Source organism: Synchiropus splendidus, chromosome 1 (genome assembly GCF_027744825.2).
Source record: "Synchiropus splendidus isolate RoL2022-P1 chromosome 1, RoL_Sspl_1.0, whole genome shotgun sequence".
Lineage (NCBI taxonomy): Eukaryota > Metazoa > Chordata > Actinopteri > Syngnathiformes > Callionymidae > Synchiropus > Synchiropus splendidus.
This window is the reverse complement of record NC_071334.1, coordinates 70198714-70225521: the sequence shown is the minus strand read 5'-3', so window position 1 is coordinate 70225521 and position 26808 is coordinate 70198714. Positions and strand designations below refer to the sequence as shown.

At 49.2% G+C, this 26808-nt stretch overlaps 3 protein-coding genes across 7 annotated transcripts in view; all 3 read left to right on the top strand.

Annotated features, from left to right (window-relative positions):
• LOC128760716 (histone deacetylase 4-like) overlaps nt 1-11440 on the top strand; it is a 61547-nt gene extending 50107 nt beyond the window's left edge. For all 4 annotated transcript variants that reach the window (XM_053868350.1, XM_053868342.1, XM_053868360.1 and 1 more), the window contains 15 exons: nt 1616-1828; nt 1914-2109; nt 2197-2330; nt 2397-2499; nt 2576-2622; nt 4914-5021; nt 6326-6381; nt 6447-6534; nt 6612-6731; nt 6809-6906; nt 7357-7475; nt 7562-7695; nt 8413-8497; nt 8570-8714; nt 9305-11440. In XM_053868350.1, coding sequence (XP_053724325.1) covers nt 1616-1828; nt 1914-2109; nt 2197-2330; nt 2397-2499; nt 2576-2622; nt 4914-5021; nt 6326-6381; nt 6447-6534; nt 6612-6731; nt 6809-6906; nt 7357-7475; nt 7562-7695; nt 8413-8497; nt 8570-8714; nt 9305-9347 — 1689 coding nt within the window. In that variant the 3' untranslated portion in view covers nt 9348-11440. The remainder of the gene's footprint in view (nt 1-1615; nt 1829-1913; nt 2110-2196; nt 2331-2396; nt 2500-2575; nt 2623-4913; nt 5022-6325; nt 6382-6446; nt 6535-6611; nt 6732-6808; nt 6907-7356; nt 7476-7561; nt 7696-8412; nt 8498-8569; nt 8715-9304) is intronic.
• Nucleotides 11441-13334: 1894 nt separating this feature from the next.
• Nucleotides 13335-20525, top strand: LOC128752591 (ribose-phosphate pyrophosphokinase 2). The gene is made up of 7 exons (XM_053853963.1): nt 13335-13617; nt 15679-15862; nt 17096-17194; nt 17465-17589; nt 17660-17833; nt 19489-19648; nt 19717-20525. The coding sequence occupies exons 1-7, from the start codon at nt 13496-13498 to the stop codon at nt 19807-19809; spliced, it is 957 nt and encodes a 318-aa protein (XP_053709938.1). The 5' UTR covers nt 13335-13495; the 3' UTR covers nt 19810-20525.
• Nucleotides 20526-21214: 689 nt separating this feature from the next.
• Nucleotides 21215-22757, top strand: LOC128766870 (thymosin beta-12). 2 transcript variants are annotated; one of them, XM_053878405.1, is made up of 3 exons: nt 21215-21290; nt 21843-21958; nt 22048-22757. In XM_053878405.1, the coding sequence occupies exons 2-3, from the start codon at nt 21859-21861 to the stop codon at nt 22077-22079; spliced, it is 132 nt and encodes a 43-aa protein (XP_053734380.1). In that variant the 5' UTR covers nt 21215-21290; nt 21843-21858; the 3' UTR covers nt 22080-22757. The 2 variants fall into 2 exon arrangements, with proteins under 2 accessions (XP_053734380.1, XP_053734388.1); XM_053878413.1 differs by lacking the exon at nt 21215-21290 and adding an exon at nt 21408-21751.
• Nucleotides 22758-26808: the final 4051 nt, after the last annotated feature.

The window sequence follows — 26808 nt, the reverse complement described above, 5'->3', positions numbered from 1 at the left end:
GTGCTTGTGGAGCTAACTTTTCCATCACAGAAAATACTGTTGAAGTGCGATGTCAACATTCCGTTCTGGTTAAAGGACAAACAATCCAGAAAGATTGTCTTGAACCATTTAGCATTACTGCTTTATTTTGGGAAAATAATAACTAATTAATAACTAAATAACAATGAAGTTCCGTTGCTCGCTGCCCTCATCACCTTTGAAAAACTTCTTGTGTTTTTGCTGTGTACAGTAGTGATGCACAGATGAAGTATCATGGAACAGTATTGCATGGCTGATGAAACGGTCTCCTGTTTTTCAGAGGCCACTAGAGGGTACTCTTGGTTTAGAACTGATTTGGTGGTTGGCTAGTTAAAACACTGTACTGTTCGGTAGTCCATAAGGTGGGGATGTCTTCTCTATTTCCACCTGACACGTACTTGTTTGTGTGCTGACTGTGTACGTTCATATGTTTTTACTTGTATCTATGCAGTTTGTTGCTGTAATCTAATGTTATTTTTTAAGAGTCACATATAAACTGAGTTGTATTCTACAGTGTGTAACTGTTGAAGCGCATGGTACAAATGGGTGTCACTAGGCAATGACTGTGTGTGTATGGATTGACCCCTACTTGTGACCATAGTTGCACTATGCATTGTTGAGCAGTGATTTTTTTTTTAGGCCTGCTCAAATTAACGTTTTAAGAAGCATGTTGTTAAACATTCTTGAAAGAACATGGCAAATGGCTGATAATGCAGTACAGTTGTCATGAATTTCAGCCTCGCTGGGCTCAGTATGAAGACAGCCGTTTACTCGGCTAGGGCTGTGTTTACTTGGTGTAAAATTCCACATTGAATGTGCTGGTGAAAGTTAGAAGTGGTGATGGGTAGATGAGGTATCATGAAACTGTGTCCAGATTTTTAGAGGCCACTACATGGCACTTCAGAAGGGTTTAGAAATGATGTGAGGTTTCATGGAGTTGGTTGTTCATGTCCACGCATTTTACAGTAGACAGTTGCATCTGGTGGCCTCTGAAAATCAGGACACTGTGTCATGAAACCACATCTACATGTTGTTAGTTAGAAGTCTGGCAAGTCAGCAGGCCATGCCTGCTCATTGCGTCTTCTGACCTCATACAGGCAAATGTCTGGGTCAGGACCAGGGGCTGAGGCACAGGTGTGGAGAAGACAGCTGAGAAACACAGCCACTAGTGGCTGCCCTCTAAGCTTGTTGCACGGTGGCTGCTCAGTTTCCCATCCTAAACAAACACACCCACACAGTCTTGGCTCAGCAGCACCATCAGACACTCTGATGTGTCTATGTCAGTGACGGTGAGTGAACAGACAAGTGAATCACAGCATGTCCTGGGACGAGTCGATGAAAAGCAGCCTAACAGGAAGTGAGAAATGGTTCTGTCGGCGGCGTGGTGAACGGAGCAACCACTTATGTTCAATTAGAACGGCGAGGCTGGAAACGAGCAGCAGCAACGTCCAAATTAAGCTTGTTAAAGGAGGAATGCTGCAGAGAGAGGAGGGGTTTGCCAAGAATTTGATCCAGTTCATCTACTGCCCATCTGAAGGCACACTTTGTCAGAGCCTATTGTTTCATTGTCACCCCTGCCCCCCTCTGTGTTGTAAAGATGATGGCCAAGCCCAGTGAGTCGCCAGTGGGACGCCAACACCAGAGCCACCCAGAGGAGACGGAGGAGGAGCTGAGGGAGCACCAAGACGCTGCCGCTCTGCCACCAGGGGTCACCATTAAGCAGGAGCCCCCCGACATGCAGGAACTGCAGGATGAGACGTTGGTTCAGCACCGGGAGAGACAGACGGAGCAGGAACTTCTCTTCAGACAGGTGAGATGTTTGACCTGCCATTGAAGCAGGTTGTTCAGTGTATTGTGGAGGGAGTAACTGTTGGCGGTTGTGTGTGTGTGAGCAGCAGGCCTTGCTGCTAGAGCAGCAGCGGATTCACCAGTTGAGGAACTATCAGGCCTCCATGGAAGCAGCTGGGTTGTCCATCTCCTTCCCAGGTCACCGTCCGTTGTCCAGAGCTCAGTCATCGCCGGCCTCTGCCTCCTCCTTCCCAATTAGTGTCCCCTCTCCTGACCCGGCCATCAAGCCTCGATTCACCACAGGTCAGCCTCACACTCCACGACTGGTTTGTCAAGCACGATATTCCAGCGCCAGGAAGCGGTTAGCCGACCTGTGTGGGGTGTGTGCAGGTCTGGTGTACGACTCCCTGATGCAGAAGCACCAGTGCATGTGTGGCAACACCAATAGCCACCCAGAGCATGCAGGGCGCATCCAGAGCATCTGGTCCAGACTGCAGGAGACTGGACTGCGAGCTCAGTGCGAGGTTCTCTGCTGCTCCAGACGACCCTCCATTTCCTCCCTGCTGGTTCTAATCCTGGTGTGTTTGCAGTGCATTCGGGGGAGGAAAGCCACTCTGGAGGAGCTGCAGACGGTTCACTCGGAGGCCCATGTTCTGCTGTATGGAACCAACCCTCTCCGACAGAAGCTTGATTGTATGTTGAGGCTTGTAGCATCAGCCGCATGCTGTTTTAGAGGATGAACTGAATCGGACCTCTCTGACCTCACCAGGTACAATCACACCAATGTTTGTGCGGCTGCCGTGCGGAGGAGTTGGGGTAAGTTGGGACCCTCACCACTTCACATGGACACAAAATGACCATGTTTTCTGCTGATATTGAGAAACTCAATACTTGCAACTTGAGTTCCGCCAACAACGGACTTCAGTCACAATATGATGTTTCTACCAGAATTTTTCCACGAATAGCACGCGAAAGCTGACACATTCAAGACCACCTCTTTAATGTTTCCACTTTGTTTTGTTCGTTTGATCACATCATTAAAAAAGACATCAGTTTTCTGATGGCGTGGCGGCTCTCATGGACGCCGTGCCGCACCCCCAGGCTAGTTTATACGTGGCAGAAGCCTGTTGTACTATTGTTTGCAAAGTCTCAGTTTCGTATTGTTGGAAATACACCTCCTGTGTACCTCCGCGCGTCCGTTCACTCGTGAGAATGACTACCAAGAAACCAACAAGTTATATCCAACAAATCCATTCCCTGACAGAGGAGTCTAATACAAAAGCAGAATTCTGGCACAGCAACTACGCCTGACTATGGTAGAGCGACAAAAAACTATCTGAGGTCTTGACCCCTTTATACACAAAAGCTTCTCTACGTGGGCTCCGTCCCCCCGTCCCCCAATTGGTCCTCAGTCGTTGACGCCAGTCCTGGTTGCTGGTTCCGTCTTAACCATGGCAACGACCACAAGGCATGCTCCCCGTTCCGGACCCAGGTGGCTCTTATCAGAACCAGCTCCTTCCAGCTCTGGAAAAGATAGTACTTTCCAGCCTCCTCTGTCTGACCTTGCACCCTCTAATGAGTTACAATGTCCTCTCTGCCAGTGTGGTTCACTCCCTCCATTCTAGTCCACCTGCAACTTCAAATTCTCTCACACACACTCAGCCACACTCCCTCATCCAGCATTCCTGTGAATAACTTCTTTATTAGTAGCGCAAACAATTAACATTAATATTGTACAATAAATGCACAACTCCCATTAGTAGAAAGACTCCAACATGTCACAGTAGCCGCTTGATTGGGAGTGGCAAACCTTCTCTGCCTGGTTATCTCGCCCGTGTGGCTGTTGATGCCAGGGAAATGCAGGGGCTGTCAGCAAACATCTGTGCTCTGAAGCTAGTTTGTCCCAAAAAAATCCACATATGTTTATGCCACGGGGTTCAGAGACAGAGAAAAGAGTAGTGGTTAGTCCGGAAATGACGGTATGAGTCCATATGTATGAGTCATATCCAATCACAGGACGTGTTCAAGTCTCATTCAACGTCTCGCTGTCCCCAACTGTGCTGCTGAGCAGAGCCACATGCTCCAAACACGTCAGGCTGTGAGGCTTCACCTGAGCAGCTGCTCACCTGACTCAGTATAGCGGTTAAAGCTCATCCCTGTGTGTCACCAGGTTGCTGGTTCACGTCCGGCGTACGTCTCCTGTGCATGTATTTTTAAAATTCACACATTTTACCATATATTATCCTGAAATATCAAGCAGCGTGAATAGAAATGTGTGAGCCATTTATTTCACTAATTTTATTATGTGGCTCGTTGCCCTGTTCACTGAATTAAACGGACTTCATGACAATGAATAATCGGTGAAACATATGCCGTACGTTTAGTTTAGGGAATGACAAAGTGAAAAGTACAACTCATTAATGTCCAACTGTCATAATGTCCATGTCCTAGTCTTAGGACCGCGACTCACATCGCCATTGAACGTGTGGCCAGGTTTATCGTTTATGTTACAAAGTCTTTTTGAGGCCAGGTCCAGGCTATCGCAACTATCCATCCACTGTATGTGTCCGTTCACTCTGAGGGCCCCTGCGCCTGCACTGTTGCTGCTGAAGACCTGATTTCAGCCGACATGACGACACAAGCCAGCTGAATTCTGGTTGGATATAAACTGAAAAACAACCCTGGGATGTACTGTGGCATGATTATGACTATCATATGTACTATGTAGAATATATTTTAAGTCAAATTCACTTTTGTCATAAATATGCTTGCCCCTGCTAAAACTACAATCTACAACGACGCAAAAAAATGGTTTCCTGAAACTGCTGCGTATATCGAGCCAGACTTCTACCGCCACCTAGTCGCGAATTAGCATTACTGCGACGTTTAACGAGGGCTGGAAATAGTCAATTGAAGTGTAGAGAACATTGAGTTACTGGCTTATTTGACACTGAAGTTTTGCTATTTGCTACTTTTGCTATTGAACTCTGATTTGTCCCTGAGTCTCGTCAAAGTGTGTGGTTTCAGTCCCTCGGTCCTGTGCAAAGCAATTTATCATCATGTGATTAGGAAGCAGTAAAACCGAAGCTTTTCTTCCGTCATCCCAGGTGGACAGCGACACCATCTGGAATGAGGTCCACTCCTCCAGCGCTGCTCGGCTGGCTGTGGGCTCAGTGGTGGAGCTGGTGTTTAAAGTGGCGACTGGAGAGCTGAAGGTGCAAAACATGTTGACGTGCTCTGTTATTTGTTTACTTCGCTTTAATAGTGCTGTGTTTAAAAAAATCGATTTTCTGATTCTGAATCGATTCGTACATCAATTCCATAAAATCGATTCGTATGTCCAAAGATCGGATTCATTAATTTACGTTGTAACACATGTTGTCCGGATGAAGTCCAAGCCCTTTGACGCAGGCGCGCAACACAGTCAAAACAACTGGGACAACACAGTCAAAACAACATGCCTCCTCACAGTGGCAACACTCGCAACGTGCCGGGTTTGAAGACGCCTGCGACGCTCAAAACAACGGTCTGGCACCATTTTGGGTTCAGACGCGACCAAACCAAAAATGCGTTCGACAAAACCATAGCAACTAGCATGTTGTGCCTAATGGAGGTATTGGAAGTGTTGCAGTATTGCGGAAATATGACCCACCTCACGAGTCACGTGACGCGACATCACCCAGCGCTCCTGTCCAAGCCATCCACCGGGCCACAACAAATGAAACTCGAGCGAAATTTACCACTACCGGGTAGTTCTACACGCTCTGTCAAAATAACTGAAGCGATTGCGGGCTTCATTTGCAAAGATATGCGCCGTCTTCCGTCGTTGAAAACGAGGGCTTCAGGCGGCTGGTGAAAGTAACAGAGCCACAGTACGCTACGGTGCCTCGCAAACGTCTGTTATCCCAAACATGCACCAGTCAGTCAGAGAAAACGTGAAAAGTAAGCTTCAGTCAGCAGTCAGGGGGGCATTACAAGTGATACGTGGACATCTTCGCAATCTTACGCGAGTCTGACAACTCACTATACTGATGAGGAGTGAGACCTCTTCTCGTACGTACTACAGACCACAGAGAACTGTTCACACATAATGAAGTCAGTAACCAGCACTCTGTTTACATTTTCAGTGGCTGAGAATAATTTTTTTTCATCTTGATAATAACATAAAAATGCATTCGTATTAAACAGCAGCATCTCTTGGGTGGATTTTTCATGTCCTATTTCTAATAATGCACCAGTCCCAGGAGCAGTCACATCTGGCCTTCTGTGTCTGTGTATTAACTCGCGTAACTCGTCATGTGATTATGGCAACAGCTCAGAAAATGGTTTAAATACTAACCTGAATCGAAATTGGATCGGATCGAATCGAATTGAATCGTGATAATCAATTCTAAGTCACGAGAATCGGAATCGAATCGATTCTTGACATTAGAATGGATACCCAGCCCTGCTCTTTAATATCTGGCTGAAGGCATGTTCCTAATGTGCTGGTGCTGACTGTTTGTGCTTGTCTGGTCAGAACGGCTTTGCTGTGGTCAGACCTCCTGGACACCACGCAGAAGAAAGCACTCCGATGTAAGGATGAATCAACAGCCTGAGATTTGATTCCTGTTCCTTACATCTCCCCTTGTCTGTTCCAGGGGCTTCTGCTACTTCAACTCGGTGGCCATCGCTGCCAAACTGTTGCAGCAGCGACTCAGTATCAACAAGATCCTCATTGTGGACTGGGTCAGTCTCCGGTGGCATGGCATTTCCTGTGCCAGCAGCAGCACAGTTACATGTCCTACTTGCTTGTTGCTCTGCAGGACGTTCACCATGGCAACGGCACCCAGCAGGCCTTCTACGATGACCCCAACGTTCTTTATGTCTCGATCCATCGCTACGATGACGGAAACTTCTTCCCTGGCAGTGGTGCCCCAGACGAGGTGAGTCATGGAGGTTTTTGTGAAGGTTTGACCCAAAAGACTGATGAACCACTCGTCCTTCTTCATTTGTTCTGCAGGTGGGCAGCGGTCCGGGAGTGGGCTTCAACGTCAATGTGGCCTTTACAGGCGGTCTAGACCCCCCAATGGGAGATGTTGAGTATCTGGCAGCCTTCAGGTATAAGATACTGGAAACGCACGTGTTTATATTGTTATGTTCCTGGGGACCGCCCGTTGCCATAACCGTTTCCCCAGCCTCTCAGCCTAAACCTAACCATCTATAACGAATGGCTAAGGTTAACCAGGACTCTGAACCAAACTGAAGGCTTAAACTAGTGACTCTTAGTGACGGCTGTCATTGAGATACATTGACATAACCCTTTCCCCAGCCTCTCAGCCTAAACCTAACCATCTAAAGCAAATGGCTAAACCTCAACTAAACCGCAATTATAACAACCCAGCTATTTATTTTTTTTAGTAACCCTCAAAATGAGACTTGACAAAGTGAGGACCGGCCAAAATGTCCTCACTGTGTTGATTAAAAACTCATACAGGTTCTCACAAAGATAGAAGTACAAAAACACACTCACACACACACACTGATGCTCTGCTCTGCTCGCTCCCTCAGGTCGGTTGTGATGCCAATTGCCAATGAGTTTGCCCCAGACCTTGTGCTGGTCTCCTCTGGCTTTGACGCGGTAGAGGGGCACCCCCCTCCTCTGGGAGGCTACGTCCTGACGTCCAAATGTGTGTAACAGATCCAGAACCACGGTCTCTCTCCAATGGAGTTGTCACATCACTGGATGCCAAACTTCATCCCGTTGTTTCCTCAGGTTTGGGTTACCTGACCAGGCAGCTGATGACGCTTGCTGGAGGGAGGGTGGTCCTTGCTCTGGAGGGGGGTCACGACCTCACTGCCATTTGTGATGCCTCTGAGGCCTGTGTCGCCGCCCTGCTGGGCCAGGAGGTGGGTGATAATAGCTGCTGTTGTCAACAAGTAAGGGGCTTTTCACACTGCGGGCTCTGTCTCGGGTGGCCTGAGTCCGACTCGCCCCCTGCTGTGCCTCCTCGCACCTCTGCGCCTCAGGGATGTCCCATTTTAACTCCTCAGCTGGTGGCGCTCTGCGCAAAATAGCTGGTTTGTGACCCACGATGAAACACGTCTAAAGGAAGTCGTCATTTACCACCATCGGGTTGACCTCCTTATTTCTGTCACTACGTGTCATCGTCACCGTCATGAAGGCGAATGGCGAATAAAGGCGAAAACACCTGAGTAGTCAAAAATCTGCACACATCGCGAGTCCCGGACAGCAGCACTGTGCTCTTGTTCCCGTTGCCAGTTTGAGAAGTTGTTTTTGAATGATGTTGTGCGCCCAGACAGCGATCAGACCCTTTGCTGCCCGTCATCCATCATGTTTGTGTGGAGTCGTGCAGTACACGTCTCGGACTTCTGAGGTGAAAGAACTTTGTCTCGAGACAGAACCCACAGTGTGAAGGTGCCCCAATTGAATGTAGAGAGCATGACAGATGACTTCCAGAACATCAGTAGAATCACAGCCTGCTTTACTTTGCTGCAATGTTAGCTTGTTAGTGTGCTACAGAGGAAACCGTGTCAGTAGGATTTTGCATCAAGGTCTCTGTGTTGCAAGTAGAGTAACTCTGACCTGTGAGTGTGTTTCTGCAGCTGGACCCGCTTCCCAAGTCGGTTCTAGAACTGAGGCCCAACCCAAATGCTGTCCGATCTCTAGAGAAGGTTCTGGAAACCCACAGTGAGTCCCTGTCTTTCAATGGCTTCCCCCCCGAAATAGAGCCCTCACTCATGCTCCAAGTCTCTCCATCAGGCAAGTATTGGCGCTCTGTGCACCGCAGCTCACCACAACTGGGCCTGTCCCTGCTGGAGTCCAAGCGAGGGGACTCTGAAGAGGCCGAGGCAGTCAGCGCCATGGCGTCACTCTCAGTGGCCAACAGCAGCGCCATGGAGCACAGGTTGGTGATGTCTGCTGCTGCATTCCCCCTCACGTGAAGCCATCATAGGGTTATAAGCGGGGTCGGCCCAGACGTGACCCTGACATAATACATGGAGCCTGACGCCATCACTAGGCTTGCCATCTTTCATATAAGGGAGAGCCAGACCAGCAATGATACGCACCAAGTGGCTGCTTAAGATGCACCGCGCCGTCCAAAGAGTCGAATCAGAAGGTGGCAGCCTGGACGCGTACTGCATGCGTTTTAGTTGCTGGGTTTGTGAAGGTCATGAATAGGTTGTCAGGCCTGAAATGACATGAAAAGGCATGGAGATTGAAGTCAGAGCCGCCATGACAATTTCTGTAAACAAGTGATAAAAATTTAAGAAGAAAATCAAAAACCTAGCAGAGCACAGGTTAGACACACGGGTGAAGACGGGGAGATTTCATTGGTCTCATGTGACAAATCCACATATTAGCCAAGGTTTGAGACTATTAATAGAGACGTGTTAAAACACTGAAGACGTTTTCTTCATTCAGTGACACGAGGTTTCTGTAATTGTTTATATCACTGCTTTTATTTTGCTTACGCTTTGCTGCTCTTTTCCCCAGCCGGGCAGAAGAGGAGCCGATGGAGGAAGAGGAGCCACTGTAACAAAGGGAAACGTGCCGCTGCCCTTTGACCTCAAAGGAGATTGTCTCTTTGAGCTGTGAAGAGTCTGGACTGATTTCTTCATTTAGTCCCCCAGAGCCCACTCATGTCAGTCACCTTGACTGGCGGCAGTACGGGGGGCAGGGGGCGGGCTCAGCCTCAGAGGAGGGAGCCCATCAGGAGACGGAGGACTGAACTGGCAATTTCAACATACAAGAGTTTCGTGGCGCCAGCCGTTCGGAGACTCTTTTTTTTCTGTCAGTCTTTGCACCCCCAGGTCTGCCCACGACCAGTCGGCGGGCAGGTGCGTTGGCAGGAGCGTGGTTCAGCTCTGTCGCTGAGAAACACTTGGTGCTTCACACACACGGACACCAGTGGCAGTTGAGGCCCCAGCTGGCGACCACAGCTCTTTCTCTTTAACTTTTGTTTCTTGACGACACAAGGCTTTTGCTGAGACGTGCGAACACTGTGGACGCCGCAAGGCCACGTGGACGCCCGTGTACGGACGCTCGCTTGACCAGCCCGACGTGTGTGGGTGGAGTGCCTTGGGGAGGGTCGCTGGTTATTAGGATTGTTCTGGAAAGATTGCCTTAAGTCACAAAGATGGATGATGAAACAGTCGTTCAGCATGTTTACTCGAACGTGGATGTTCTCAAGAGTTACTCTACTTTTCGATGGATCTATTTTTCTGTACAAATCTAACTTTGTGAAGGTAGTTGCCAGCCGCAGCAGGACAGGAAGTTGGAGTGGGACGCTCCAAAGCCTTTGATGTAGCCGCCCTTTATCCCAAAACAAACAGCGCATGTGACGGAGCCGCCGGCCTGGGCCCTGAATGTTAGCCGCACTAGAAACGCAGAGCGAGAAAAGCCAAAGCATGTTTGCATCCACCGACATGTTTCGTTCCGGAGTCGACCGGGTCACGTGACCGGTTGCTTCCCCGTTGATTTGCTGGTTGGCAACTACCTGGATCATGAGAGTGTAAATTGAATTCTATATTTTGTAGTTTCAGTTCCATCAGGGTTGACACTATTTACGCTTTTTTTGATGTTTTCAGTTTTGCTGCCGTTTCCCCCAGCCCATCAATAATACACTAGTTGGGTGTTTTATATCCATTTTCTGGATAGTTCTAGGGCTGCCAACCCCATACCTGGCATTTCTACTCCCACCGCCCTTCCTCCCTGAGAGCTGCAGGTCTTCATCACTCCTGTGCTCAGTGTGAGTGCTGGTGCATCATCTGATGCTCTGCAGAGTCCAGTCATCCCATCCGACCGACTCTCGGGGGGTAAATTGAATCACTCTGTTGCCTAATCAATGTGCATTCCTCTGGTGCAACCTTTCAACTGTGACTCCCGACACGTCTGCGGCTCAAGAGGTCGACGGGGACGGGCTTCTGTGTCACCACCCGCTCCTTTCTGTTTTGAATATCCAACCGTTTTGTCTCACGAAAACATTCCATGGCTTTCCTTTGGTTTAAACTTTACTACTAGGACTTCGCTTCCTTTCTCTCCGTCTGCTCGCGTTTAACTCTTTGCATGGTTCGTGAGTCCGCATGCCTGCTCGTGTACGTGACAAAAAAATGTATTTGCACAAAAGAAGGAGAACACTGGAGGCTCCCGCAGCCGCCCGGAGCCCGGACGCATTTCTTCCTCTCTGCTGTGCGAACACTTGACAGACTTTGCCCACACGGCTGAGAAACATTTGATATTGTTCTTATTGAATATCGTTTCCAGTAGGTGATTTTACCGTGACTCAGCACTTCAAGACTGTGTTTGAAGGGACTCCGGCTCTGCCAAACATCTGCATAATCACACACTCCCAAAGAATGTTCCTCTATCAAAGAGTTTTGTGATTTTTGGTGGAAGCAGGTTTGAAAAAAACAACAAAAAAACAAGGGCAGGGGACTGTGGCAGCACCTTGGCCAGTTCTCGATATAACCACTGTGGCTCCAGAGCAAGACTTGGTTTACATGTAAATGAGAAAAAAAAGTTATTTTTTTCTTTGTCTCTATTGATGAAAAATGTTCTTTCATTTGGGACCTACGCTTTGGACATTTCATCTGCGCCATCCTCTATAAAATCTATTTCTTAAAACTACAAGTGTTGTCGGTCATGATTGGTAAGACGGTGGGTCTTATGTGCTATCAGTGCGGACGCGGGCAAAGTCCACAGCACATATAGATTTTCCCCCGCTGCTTCTGTGGACTGGTCCCCTCAAGTCCACCGTCCAGCTTCTGATTGACAGCAAACATATCAGCAGCACATGACGGGGACGGAACAGTCGGTCACATGAGGGGAGGACTCAGCTGACTCCTCCGTGGCTGGACCTCATTACTGCAGCGGTCCAGGTCATGTGACCTGGCCGCACAGCACAATGCAACGGCAGTTCAGGAAATGAAATTCATATTTTGTTTGCCACTTTAAATCCTCCTTGAGAGCAGTGGGTGAAGCAGAGGGCTGATACAGCCGTGACATCAATACGTGGCGACAGAAGTTCAGACACATTGAAGCTTAAGTGCAACAATTGTGTTGATGGACCATCAACTTCAGGACAGTGCAGAATCAGACGATGAAAACATAACTTAAAATAAAGAATGCTACATTGTCTTGAAGCTGCATGCTTCGGGCAAGAACAAGGTTTGTAGATGGACATATTGATATGTGGAATCAAAGTCCAAACTGTAGGCTACATCATGAATTGAGGTTGAATAATATTCACTTTGTTGTATAAGAAGAAAGGTAATGATACAGACATTAAAAGCAGAGGGGGATTCAGGTGATCACCTGGCCTTTAGTCTCATTTGTCTCTTGTCATCAAAGCTCGCCTTTTTCCACCTCATGTGTGGTTTGTTTTTTTTGTCATGTTCACTGTTTCTCAAGGAGCTCTGTTTCACATTCTCATATCTGCTTTCCTGCTCAGGCCGGAGGTGGTCAACAGGCTGTGAAGACTGTCACCTGAACAACGCAACCGACATATTAAAACACACACTAGTCATAATGTAATGTTACAGCAGTGCAGTCGATGAGGCCAGAACAAGAAGAGTAACGCTGTCTGGGGAGATGATGCCTTGCAGCAGCTCGGAGTGACATGATAGAGGTCATGGAGCTGGTCCGGACTGGCCATCTATAAATATTCAATCCTGCTTTGATTTGATGAGTCGGCATGAGTCGGGCCACTTGATCGCCAGTGCCTCATGTATAAACCAGAAGTGATTCTTGATAAATGATGAGTAAAAAGTCAATGGATTTTCATGAGGTGATGGATGGGGATGAAACCAAACCACATCTGCTCTCACCTGTGGTCACGTCCAGGAAGACAACAGGTGGCTGCTTCACACTGCTCCACAGTCAGCAATGGACATGAAGGGGTCGGCCACTCTGAAATCAACTGGCGACTTTATCTACTGGAAGATTTATTTCCAAACTTCTACAGTAAAAAGTGACTAAACTCACAGGGGTTGTACTACTCCAGACTCCCTGGGTTGGACTTCACGAGCCTTTTTTAAGGACTCTCAATAAATGTAATTTCATATTCAATCACACTACAGCTGAGTTAACTTGCGATTAATGGAAAATAAATCCTACAGATGTTTTCAACGCCACAGTGGCCAGTCATCCAACTCACAGGGACCGTGGCCATCAATGTCATGGACATGTTGATGAACATCTTTCAATGTCTTTTTCGAGGTTGGGCGACCGTACACGTTGGATTCGAATAAAAACGCGACATCACTCACAAGCCACGCGCATCCACCTCCAGCGTCTCACAACGAGCGCAACTCTTCCACACACGTCACACGGAGGTTTCTGCGTCTTTACCGTAACTGCACAAACAGACGCGCAATCCCGTGGCGCCAGTCAACTCAGTCAAAAGATCCAAGCGTTTATTCATGAAAAGTAGGTGTTGGTTTGCAGTTTCTGTAATACTGTTGCTGACTGAATCGCGCGCAACACCCCCACCCCACCCCCTCCTATACACGCGCACGCGCTCTCGGGTCGCTCTCCCACGGATGTGCAGCAGCCGCGCGATGACCGGCGTGCAACAGTAGCGCTCACCTTCCTGCGGTCTGTCACAGCCCTCCAGCGGGACACATCTCCTAGCTGCTCTCCCAAACCCCCCGCCGTTCCGACAGTGCTCCGGCGGAATCTGTCGACATGCCCAACATCGTCCTGTTCAGCGGGAGCTCGCACCGCGACCTGTCCCAGAAAGTGGCCGACCGTCTGGGACTGGAGCTGGGCAAAGTCATCACCAAGAAGTTCAGCAACCAGGAGACATGGCGAGTACTTTTTGTTGCGTTTTCTAACTCGACACACGGCGGTAAATGCACCTCCCAGGCGCCAATACGCGAACGTTAGCGCGGAGCTAACAATAGTTTACTACTGAACACGTGACTGGCTAGCCACATGTAAACACAGGCTAGCGAGCTAACCTCAACCCGGGCGCTTTTTAACGCGACAACGTGCTCAGTAAAAGAGTCGACCCGGTTCACCTGAAGATAAGACCCACTTCTAAAACCAGGACACCCTCCCAGCGGGTTCCAGCTTCATTTTAGCGGTGTTTAATGTGTGTTTAACGTGAGACTTGCAGGCCAAGTTCTGTACGTCAAAGAACGCCTCCCTCGAACAAGTTTTCTTCTCCCGAAAACAAGATAAAACCCCCTTCATTTGAGTCTTCCAACCACATTGGTCCGTGCCCCTCGTGCATTCATTATTCGGACGGCGGTGTTCTTCATCAACATGTGCCGTGACATCTCGTCAGGTGGTTAGCCTCCTGCTAACTTCGTTTACTTTACTTTGCTCTGCGTAGCGTCCGCTCGCCACTGCTGCTTTTGCGTACATTAAACACGTGATACAGTCCGTGTGCGCGCCGAATACGTGCTCGTGAAGGGATGTGTTCAAGCACGGGAAGCAGCACCGACTACGGTGCGAAGCCAAAGTTGCTTTTTATCCGCGGACTCGTGAGGTTCCGACGGCTAATTGTGCGCAACTGCGAATCACATGCACGGAGTTGGAGCTCGTTTCCACGGTCGTCAGTCCTGGCGGGGCTGCAGGTCCCGTTACGTCACAGGAGCCCAGTGAATGGTCTTGCAGACCGACACTAACTAGTCTTGGTGTCCTCAGAGTAGACGTCAGTACACTGGGCCTCAGTGTATGTTGATGGATGGATGAACACACCAGTAGATAGTGGGCCCAAAATCTGCCCCACAAGTGTCGCGATCATTTGAAAAATGGCTCAGAGATTAAACCTAAATTGGACCTCTGGAGTTGCTGATAATTGTACACTGTATAGAAGACTGTGAAACCCTGCTTCATCTGGGTCCTGTATCCACTTCAGACGTGTCACTGTTGCCTTCCCTTCCCCAAACCAGGTCTGTTTCTAGTAGAGTGGCATGTAGAAATTACGGCCAAGGAAACCCAATTATTGCGTTACTTCAGCCGACTTTTCAAATGTTAACAGCTCAGTCCAACAACTGGAATCTCTCTTAGTGGGACTATGCAACCTGGATGATGGGGTTTATAGCTAGCATGTAGCCGAGTGGCTGGACTATGACCTGACTGGGTGATGCACAGCGGAAGTAAACAAACCTCTCCTCAGACGTGAACATGATCTATGGGATTAATGCGAGAAGTCGCATGGTCTTCATCACCTTCGCTCTGGTTGTTTTGATCGCTAGTTCTCACAGTGTTCAAAGACGTTATTTGTTGCTCTACTCTACGCAGACGATTAGCCGCGTTAGGTTGGTTCCAAGATTTGTTCTGCTCTAATATCCATAGTTGTTTGTTAAAATTGGTCTACGGCTGTCCCAGAGTGAGGTTTGCTTCCTGTGACCCCTCAGAGCCACTGGTTGACTTACTAACTCCATGGGCTTTGAGCACCTCATGTCCCAGGAGTTATCTGTGCTGATGCTTTCAGGCTGGGAACCTGGCTGTGTGGAGCCCACCAAATACAAAACAAGTCTTGCGTTCTCACAGAAGCTCAGTCCGCTGTTCTCACGCTTAAAGCCCAGCTGACTGCTGACAGTAGGAATTTGTCTAGATAAGTCTGGAAGCGATGCTGATAGTGTGACTGTGGGATTGCCGCCAGTTTTTTGGCTTCATCTGTTGATCGCTCCTGAAACATGACTTGTTCTGCGATGCTGTAATTATTTTGTTTTCCACGTGCCTCGCTCTTTATTTGCCGTGAAGGTAGTCGTGGTCTGCAGGTCATGTTTCGGCATGGTCACATGACCACAGACAGGGGAGCAGGTAGGAATGTTTTACACTGCCCGCTCATAGAATGGATTCCGTCTCCCAAACCAGCAACTGTGTTGGACTTCATGTCCCGTGTCCCTCTGCAGTGTGGAGATAGGGGAGAGCGTGCGCGGCGAGGATGTCTACATCGTCCAGAGTGGGTGCGGCGAAATCAACGACAACCTGATGGAGCTGCTGATTATGATTAATGCCTGCAAGATTGCCTCCTCGTCCCGTGTCACTGCTGTGATCCCCTGCTTCCCCTATGCCAGGCAGGACAAGAAAGACAAGGTAGGGGCCGCTGTCGCCACTCACACCTAAGATCCACATTGGACTTGTCTTTCACTCTTCGAACCTCACGTCTCACGTGGGTTTCAAGTACAACATGTTTGATCAGTGATTTTATCCCACTGTGAATAGTGATATATATATATATATATATTTTCTAATGTTTTGCCTTCAAATAAAGGAAATCTCTTTGACCAAAATTCCTACCATCAACTCTCACCTGAACTTGGGGTCATGACCCCAAAGAGCAGTTATTCTTGTTGTCAGTGTCGAGCTAAACGTCCGGCCAGGAATCCTCATGTCTTCCTGACAGAATGCTGGGGCCTCATGGACCTGGGCTACCCAGTCCCGACTCTTGGCAATAAACCTGGGAATGTCTGTGAGCTCTGTCCAGTTCATGCTTATAAAAGCTCCCATATGATGCTTATTTCAGTTCTCTTTACATGAGTATGGGATCCCAGTGGAACTGTGTATGGATGGATTGTGTAATAAAAGACTTCTTTTTTATGTTGGGTGTCACTTCTCAGGATACTTAAAGTCGGCACTCGCTGACCATCGCAGATGAGAGCCAGTTGGAACTTTAACTGTATTAAAATAAAACAAGGTCAGATGGTGCTCAGTGCTCTCTGATAGAAGTTTGAATGGCGGCCTTGTTGGACGGCACTATCTCTAACCTAAAACAAAAACCGAAACACCAGTGGGTTTTGCATGGTATGAGCTCTTTAAGTGCCCATCAGCTGCAGACTGAACCTGTAGGGGGAGGGTCCTGCTCTGACAAGTCATTGGCACGATGAATCTCCGTCTCAGTCATAGCTGGAAGCTCAGAGTGCGGACACCTTGCTGTGTCAACTTGGCGTATAACGGTGCGAAACGCAGCGGAGTGAGTCAGACAGGAAGCTGACTGGACTGACTTTGCTGTGTTGGTCCGACTGACACTAGGACTTCACAACACCGTTGCCAGCGTCTGCGTCTGTTTCATGTGCTCATCAGTTCAGTCAATAAGAGTAAACATGGGCCTTTCAATGTAATGGATGGCTGCCATGTTTCCAATATGAACTAGACATGGTTGAGACTCTCCATCAGCCAAACCTGTTGTTATCGAGCAGGTCACATGCTCTTACATGACCACGTTTCTCTAACCATTGTTTACTTGTGACATCACTGTGGGTCATTCATGTCCCTCAAAGTCTTCAAAGTTCCCGTTCAGCAATCTATAAAGCATCATTCTTGTTCCAGAGTCGCGCTCCCATCTCAGCCAAGCTAGTGGCTAACATGTTGTCTGTGGCCGGAGCGGACCACATCATCACCATGGACCTCCATGCCTCGCAGATCCAGGTGAGGCTCATTTGCTGTTTTCTACACAATGATCAGACTGCACATCACTAGCTTTCATTTACTCTGACCATGATGTTATCATGAGTAAGTTGGTGGCTCATGACCCACTGCTGTGAGTCAAAGTGGAGTACAATTGTTCAATAAAGTAATGGTCGAGGTCCTTTCAACGGCTGCTTACAGTGTTGGTGTCTTTTCCTTCCAGCCGACTCGGCCTAGTCCTCTAAATTGCTATTCTTGAACTTTAAAAATGAAACTTTTTTTTTTCCAAAGGGATTTTTTGACATTGCCGTGGACAACCTGTACGCGGAGCCGGCCGTGCTGCAGTGGATCAGAGAGAACATAGCCGAGTGGAAAAACTCCATCATTGTGTCACCTGACGCAGGAGGAGCCAAGCGGTGAGGGGTGGTGCTCCACTGTTGGACACAGTCAAGTCTGGCTGTCATGTGACCATTGTGCTCTCCACAGCGTGACCTCCATCGCCGACCGGCTCAACGTAGAGTTCGCCCTCATCCACAAGGAGAGGAAAAAGGCCAACGAGGTGGACCGCATGGTCCTGGTCGGTGACGTGAAGGATCGCGTGGCCATTCTGGTGGACGACATGGCCGACACATGCGGCACCATCTGCCATGCTGCTGACAAGTCAGTGCTAACTGCTTCTTCACAGAGTTGGAGCGATGCATCAGAGCAGGACACGGTGGCTTTCAAATGGGTTGATGTGATCCCATCCCAAGTCACTGTTTGTCTGGGAATAAGACTGATAAAAACAGTGCTACTCGGGCACATAACTCAGGACAGCAGTTCTAAGCCTTCAGCTTGGTCTCGCATCCTCCGCTTCACGCTGCCTGGCGGCTCTTGGTTCGGCCAATCATTTTAAACCCTCCTGTCCTGGGCATCCTGCTTGTGGTGTGCTGTGTTTAGCTCCAAGATGAGGGAACAGAGTGGACCGCTCAGAACATGGACAGGTCTGCTGCTGTGCAGTGCAAAGTCCTCTCTTCTCATGAAAGCAAATATGGCATTTTTTGGAAATCAATATCCCAGCGTCTGGTTTACTGCCTAGTTTCCACTTCCTCCAGTTAGTGGTGGCTTGGGGAGCCGTTAAAAAGAAAATAGAAATGATGTCTGACAGGATCATCTGGTCAGTCGATGTGTCTGTCTTAGTAGTTTAAAAAGCTGAGCCAAAGATCACCTGAGAAAAACAGGATTTGCTGGAATAAAATGTTGCATTCAAACTAAATGGCGATATCTGAGGAGTCCTCCTCTTGACTTAATTTCCAACCAGCCTGTCATGTGGTCTCTCACAGTCATCGGTTTCAATCTTCTCCGCATTCATGACCCTGGTTATTTTCACGAGTGTAGGAAATTCCAGCGCTCCTGAACACACCATTCACACGCATCTTGGAGTAGCTCAGTCTATGGTGGTCTGTAGTGGACAAAAAGTCTCACTGAAGAGGGATTCATGAGAGAGGATCGATATTTCTGAAGGCAAAATCACAGTGATACTTCACTTCAAACATGTAATAGGCCTGTGTCGCAGATGCTTTTGTTGCAGCCTAATCTAAAGCAAGACCCCTTGTAACCATCGGCCCCCATCACTTCTCCAAACAAACGGCACCCTTGCCCAGCGTGACGCACAGTCAGGGTCTCAGCCTCCTCTCTCCTGGTGAAACAGCTGCCGATAGCCAGAGTGTGTGGTAATGCTTTGTTTCGATGTGAAGCACTCAAGTGAAATCTGAAAAGAACACACCGGTGAACAAATCCATGGTGTCTCAGGGCTTCTGCTGCTGGAGAAATGGCGCCATCTGCTGTCCCTCTGAGTTTGAGAAAGCTGCACAGCAGTATGAGGTCTTTGGAAAATCAGGAATTAGAAGTGAATAAAATGTCTTTTCATTTGAACTGCATCCACTTGAGCAGCTGACAATCACAGCCGATGCAGATGTAGATGGCTCATGCTAGCATTGCTGATCTAAAGGCTTCAACTACGCGTTGCTCAGTGTGAAGGTGGGTCTGCTGCGGAAGCTACTGTCGGCATGGTGGAGGAGGAAGTGTCTGACACTTCGGTCCACAGTTTACACCTGTTTTTCTCCACTGTGGGAAGAAACCGCTAGCACTGGTAGTTACACAATTGAACTACTTCATGTAGATGGGTGAAGAGAAAGTTGAGGAAGGAAGCCACCCCTCTGGTGCATGGACATGAAGGTGTCCTCCACAGGTTTAGGTTCATTGTGTTGGCATTACTGCTCATGTTTAGAGGCCCAAACTGTTCCTGTTCCTAAAGAAACCTTTTCTTTCTGCAGGCTGATCGATGCTGGAGCCACCAAAGTCTATGCCATCCTGACACACGGCATCTTCTCTGGTCCGGCCATCTCTCGCATCAACAACGCCCCCTTCGAAGCTGTGGTGGTCACCAACACCATCCCACAGGAGGAGAAGATCAAGGCATGCCCAAAAATCCAGGTACGCTGCAGTGGCGTGGTGTTTACAGTGACAATCCCACAGGAAGCTCACCGGCGTTTCCTCTGCAGCTCATCGACATCTCCATGATCCTGGCCGAGGCCATCCGCAGGACTCACAACGGCGAGTCTGTGTCCTACCTCTTCAGCCACGTCCCCTTATAAAGATGGAGACCACACTCTGCTTGCAGTTGCCTCTTACGGCTGCGCTCCTCCAGAAAGCTGTTGAGGCTGGAGACCTGACGTTTTCACCCTGGAGAAGGAGGGACACCTTGTCCTCTCTGAAGCTTCTATTTATACGAATCTCTCTGTTGTTTCATTGCGTGTCCGTTCCTTGGGACCCCTCCACCCTCACCCGCAGGGTCCCACTTGTCTTCAGATGTTACTTGCAGGCATTTCACCATGTCATCCCGTTGATAACGTCACCTCCTGCTATACAAGTCTGCACATTCTCCTCCATCCCAGTCTTTATTTCGCGAGCTGCTGAACGTATAAGAGCCGTCTTTGCTTGCTAATCATTGTTCTGTTTGTTTTCTTCTTTCCTGAGGACCAAGAATCTAAAAAATGCACCTGAACTTTCCTCTTTTCTAAAAGCTCCCAGACAGTGTCTTAAAAAGAAAAACAAATTTCAGTTTGTAGAGTGTCCGACGCCTGGCATCATGACTCCGATGTCGTACTTAAAAGGTCATTATTGAGCCCAGAGTCTGGTTCTAGTATTAAGGTTTGCACCACGGTGAAGTGTGTGTATGAGGAGGGGTTGTCAGAGTGGGGTGGGTCACTCGTATGAATGAGACAGGTTTCACTTCGGCCTGTTGAAGGGTTTTAAGACCCTTGTTTTTTTTTTATTATATGTAACTGAACTTTGACATTAAAGCTTTGACAATTGGTTCTGCAAGCTGTGGCTGGTCCATTCTTTGAGTTGCTGAAGTCCTTGCGTCATGCATGCCACACGTCATGACTCTGCTGTAGCACTGCACTTGGACAAAGACACCTTCGTTCTCAGCTAACATTACGCGAGTGAGGAGCGGCCATGTTGTCCCGGGTGATCTCATTTCGGTGGCTGATCGAGGACCGACCCGTGAATCCACTTTGTGTTTTGAGGCGAGTCATCGGGAGGACAATAACTGAGTGCAATTCAGGTCAGTGCCAGTTAGATACAGAGGTCAAAGGTCGACATGTGACCATGTCCTACTTGGTGGAAGCATCAGGTTGCAGATAAGATAAACTAATAACGCACATAGGTGGCAATAATTAGCCAATCATCGATTAAAAAAAATCTCATCAACACGCGTTACGTAATAGATAAGGTGTGTAGCAGAGGTGGCGCCACTAGAGGGCGCCCGAGTTTCAGGGAGAGGAGCGCAGTATTCAGAGACAATACAGAGTATTAAGAACAAGTCATTGAATATTCACTTGACGGTCGTTGTGTTGTCTGAGTGTTATTTTGTTCTTGTTTTGTTTTTGTTGTCCTTCCGGTTTCTGTTTGTCGGCGCTGCAGTGTCACCGCTTCTCCTGCAGGAGGCGGAGGATGGCGAGGGTGACGTCACTCATTAGCATATTTCTATCTATATGTGTGCTGGTGCAGAACCGGGACCAGTACCGCTGCAGCGCGCTGACGAGAGCACTTCGACCTCGGACACTAACTGGTAAGCGCGCACTCTTCCTGCCCGCTGGCTGCGGATCGAAGCAGCTCGATCCTGCACCGGATTCTGTCTCGGTTCCGTTCGGCTGTCGGATGACGCTGCGGACTGTCTTTGTTCCGTCGCTCGCGGTTTTCACCCGCGGCGTGTCTCTTTGTTTGCCTCTCCGTACAAAGACGCGCGTGTTCGCCCCGGGCCGCGGCGCGCGTGTCCCCGCCGTCAGGGCGGTGGTGCTGTGGAGGACGTCACCAGTGGATGTGGAGCAAAACTGCGACGGTGTTTTTTTGACTCCGACCTCCTGATCAGCTCGTGTAACGGAGGGGAATCATGTTTAAAGTCGCGAGTTTCATGATGTGACTGCGTTCTAACGGTCTGCTGAGCGGCCACGCGCACAAAGAAGCAGCCCACAGCGTGTCTTGGTCAGCCTGGCCACACCCTTCAGACCCTCTGGACCAGGAGCCTCCTCGGTCATTGTCTCTCTCTCTCTCTCTCTCTCTCTCACCCTTCAGACCCTCTGGACCAGGATCCTCCTCAGTCATTGTCTCTCTCTCTCTTCAGATCTGCATCTGCAACCATGAGCGACAAGCCCGACATCTCTGAGGTGACCAACTTTGACAAGAGCAAGCTGAAGAAGACGGAGACTCAGGAGAAGAACCCCCTGCCGACAAAAGAAAGTAAGCCACATTCCTCCGTCCCGCAGAGTGCCGTGCCTTTCCTGGCGGTCTGCGGTGATGATTAACCAGCCTTCCCTTCCTCTTCACAGCCATCGAACAGGAGAAGGCGGCGACGTCGTGAAGCCCCCCCCCTCCCACATGCACTGTACACCCCCTCCTCCTGCATTGCCTTGTTTTCAAGTCACCTCTTTTAGCTGTTTAACTCTGTAACCGAAAATATGAAATGACAACGATAACCAAGCGTCAGACTGCGGACAGATGGGATCCTGGTCCTGGTGGTCTGCTCCGGTCCCTCGGCGCCGGCCATCCACTCACCACATTGTCCTGCCACGGAGAGACGAGGGAAGGAGGGAGGGGCCGCACGTGACTCCCACCTTCAGCACCTATCCACCAACATGGCGTGCGGCAGGAGGAGCGAGGGGCGCGGCCGGCGTTCCAGGAAGCTTCTAGTGGTCCCTCCACCGACAGCCGGCTTCCTGCGCAGCTGCCTCTTCGCCTGATCCCAGGCGGCAAGCTTCTTTTGTTTTTTCTGATTTCCATCAAAGATGCACAACTTTGTTCGTACGCTGGCCAAAATCTGAAAAAAATCACTTTTTGATTTTCTATCTGTGAGCGCAAGGTTCTTATCAATTTGCAGTCCGCGCGGCACGGGGCAGGTTTGTCCCAGAGTCTCCTTCCAAAACACGGTTTTTCTTTCAGTCCAAAGAGTAGTGAATGAATCCCAGCTGTCATGATTCTCTGCCACAAACCACCAGAAATGGAAAATTGTGAAATGTTGTAATAAAAAATTTGTTACTAAGCTTGTTGTCTTTGCTGCTTGATGTTGCCCCGCCCACTTTCCCAAAACCCTGCAGGCTTTGTCTCAAATGCTGAAAGGCGGCGGCGCAGCGCCCCCTGGAGAGGGTGACCACTGCGTTGTCCCATGCTTCTGGGACAGAGTGACCCAGAGCACAAGCAGATTTGCGCCTGTCCCTTCTTAGCCGCTGCCAAAGCCTTAATGTCATTAGCATGACGCGGCTGGCGTGTCCCGTCGAGCCCAAACCTGCGCCCCCCTGGGCTTCAGGTGCGCGTGTGGGTGAGGGCAGTGTCGGGGAACAGGAGCCTGCGCTCAGTGTGGCCCCCGGTCTCGGGGCTCGGGGGGCTTTGGGGAGTCCCAAGCGTCCGCAGGTCGGCCATGTGAGTGTAAGTGGATTGGCTGCCGTTAAGTCCGTTGCTCTTAATAAGCCATTAATCCACATCCAGAGGGAGGAGGAGCAGATGTGCAGGTGAGTGGGTGAGCCACGGAGCCAGGTCAGCTCTTCTGCAAGTCCAACACCAGCAGCAGCCCGGTCGCCATGACAACAGCATCTGCTGTGTCACCGGTTCAGAGGGAGTGGCTTCCTTCCCACTGCTCCATGAGTCATCCCCCTGCAGTTTATCAGCGCTCTGACCTGAACTGATCAAGAGTTTTTATTGATCGCTGATGAGAGGATCCAGATAAGAGGAGGCTGACGGGAGCGGGCCGAGGTTACTGCAGCACTCCTGCTGCTGTGGAGTCCTGTTCATGGTGTAACATTTGAGTCTCAGTTCATCGCCGAGCTCACTCAGGATTCATGGCAAACGAATCTCACGCTTGGTAGCTGTGCTAAATCTACCTCAGATCCACCAGAGTGATGTCTCCAACGCTAAGCTGTGAGCATGTTGTTGAGCCTCCTCAGAGGTTACTGTGAAGAAGGTTGCCGACCGTATCTGTCAAGTTGTTGGAGTAAACAAGTGTTTGCATGACTGACCACTCTGGTGTTGAACATTTTGAGCTTCAAGCTACATTTTGAACGGATACAAAATGTGCCTTCTAAGCTCTTTCGTATTGCTTTTTGCACTTTACAATATTATTTCTATTTTATTGTGATATGTTGGGTACAGAGCATGTTACGAAAATAACTTCCTTTGGGATTAATAACGTTTTCTGATTCTGAGTCATGGCGAGTTAACTCAGTGACTCTGAGTCGCAGAGACAGTTCTACCTTAAGATTGTCACTAAAGTATGACCTCAGCCAAGGTTCCAACAGTCATCTTCAGCCTGCGGCATCACTCGGATGCCTGCTAGGACTCAGGCTTGATCCAAAAGCAGCAGCCTCATCTCCCTGCTCCCTTGGTTCCCTCAGGCCAGACCAGGCCAGAAGCTCCCCTCTTGCTCTCCGCCTCCTGTGAGAACTTGTGGAAACTCGTCTCCCAGCTGATGGATCTGTTCAACGAAGGAATTCCAAGATAAGAGGAGACTCACTTGAACATGTTTGCAGCCACACATGGGGATCTGCGCAGAGGATTGTGTACGTTTGCGTCCACAAAAGGTGCAGGCCGGGATGTGGACGTGGAGGGGATAACGGTGGCCCACTGGGTGTCACAGAAGTGTCGTCCTGTCACGGGCCATGTGTTGCAGCAGAGCACCAGGTGATGATGACGGTGGCCATATGGGAGGGAGAACAAGAGTCCGGCAGGAGAAGCAAAGCTGAGATGCACCGACTACAACTCGATGATAGACCTGCACAGACTTGGGTCGGGTCCCTTCAGCTTCAGAAAATCCATAGCTGAGCTCCGTCTCACGCCTCACCTGAGGAGTGGGATCTTACCTGTCGCGACAGGAATCAGCAGGTTTCTGCTGCCTGCCGAATGCGGGCCGCACTTTTATGACACACACATGTTTGTATCTCTATCTTTGTGGGGACCTCTCCTGCCATCATCCTTTCCCCAGCCTCTCCACCTGAACCTAACCCTCCAAAACACCTGGCTCACCTGAACCAGGACTCTGGACCAAACTGGTATGATGACCCAGTTATTTAGAACTTTGAAACTGAAGCTTATGTCATCCACAAGCTGTGTGGTTAATATTGTGAGAACTGTCAGCAGTTAAGGGTGAAACATGAACACAATGGTGCCTGGACCCCGACACGCTCCACACACCTCTTTAATGGCAGTTACTCTTTAACTGGCTGCCTCAGATCCTGTGCACGTGGGAATTTCGGTTAGAACACGGCTCATTACGACATCAAACCAAAGCCTGGAACACAGATGGCTGCTGGAGATTTGGGCGTGGCCCCGCAGCCGCTCCATTAGCAGCGGATGGCAGCTCCGGTGCGGCCCGTGACCGTGGCCCCCACCCCAGGCCCATTCGCTTCCCCTGGTCCTTCCACTCCCTCCAAGTTTGTTCTCGCAGCAGTGGCGGAGACATGGCCGAGGTCTGACCCCTGTGAGTCTCTGGGTGAATTCAGAGGAGCAGGAGTGAGTTCATCCTTCAAAACCTCCAACTGGGTCGGCGCAGAGGTGACGCTCTCACTGCTGCGGCAGCAGGAGTCGCAGCAGCTTTCAGGAGGTCAACACAGCACTGTCCAGAATCTGTGTAAAAGTGTTACCATCTATTCCCAAGTGGATCCACGGAGAACCGTCATTCAAATCTTCATGCTTGGAAGGAAATCTGTTTTGAATGTCAAACCCAAACAATCAACACCAGATTCAGACTACTGCAGTACAAACGGCTTCGTAGAATTTCTATGACAGCGGTAAAATTGCACCACTTGAAACCCAATATACCACATGTCTGTGTTAAATGTAACAAGGAGAAGCGGACCTTGTTCCACTGCATGTGGGCGTGTGAAGAATTACAAAAATTCTGCAAGGATATCACGGACTTGATCTCAAAAATAGAGATTCCTTTGGATCCTCAATTGGCTGTTCCTCACAGGTTTCCTATTAATCCCTCTATTAATGCACATAAGAAGAAACAGATAGTTTCTGTTTGCTACAGGCCAAAAATGTTGCATTGAATTGAAAAAATGTTTCAGCTCCTACAGTTGGTCAATAGATCCTGGAAATGTCCAGCAATCTGGCTCTCGAAAAACTGACCAATATATCAAAAGGGAAAGTGCATGACTCCTGTGATATCTGGACGCCTTTTTATGCAATTTCTACAAGAGAAACCGTTGTTTTCTTTGCTGTGATCGTGGCTTTCTGTGACTGGATTTTGCACACTGAGAGTCACTTGGTATTGAGGGTGAGGGGGCCGGGGGGTGGGTGTGTATTGGTTGTTTTTATCTTTGTCTTTGCATTTGGTTGTCATTTGTAATTATGACAATCAATAAATATATGTTTGAAAAAAAAGTTACAAACTTCAGTTTCGGTAAACTGAACATCAGACATTGCTGGAGGGAAGTACAAGTCACTTGAACATTAGGTGGTGATGGTTAGTAGTGTCCTTATTATTACTATTACAAGCCAACAAGGGGCCTTACGAGGCAGTAGCTGAATCAGTCGTCGTAATGGTAGAAGCAGCAGTAGTGGAAGAAGAAGTAACAGTTGAAGTAGCAGTAGTAACAATATCATTATTATGTCACAAATACTGCAAACTCTTGAAAAACCACCGTCGTCAGCAGAATTTCTTGGATAGGAATGAAGGTGTTTGATGTCCGATCCACAGTCTGAGTCCACGATGGCGCCCCAAAGCCTCTGCCGACTCGGACAACATGCTGGCGGTGAGGCTTGGTGGTGGCCCTGCCACAGGAGCGTCTTCATGCTGTTGCATCACATGCCGTCTGGAGCTGCGTGGGTCAAAGGCAGCGTTGTTCCACTGCTCTGTGGGATGACTGTCATGCGGCGGCCGCCGGGCCTCACCCGCCGTCAGCTGCACCTTCTTCAATGGTTCCGACCTTGGCTGACGGACCAGCAGCAGCAGCAGCAGCAGCCAGGACGCTGGGCCTCGGCAAAGCTCAGGTCCGTTCCTCGCCTGAAGACGCTACCTGTCCTCAGCTGGTTCTGTGGCCAGGAGGACAGTTTGCAACAGAGACTGAGGCGCAGTGGCGAATGAATGAGGCTGTTTG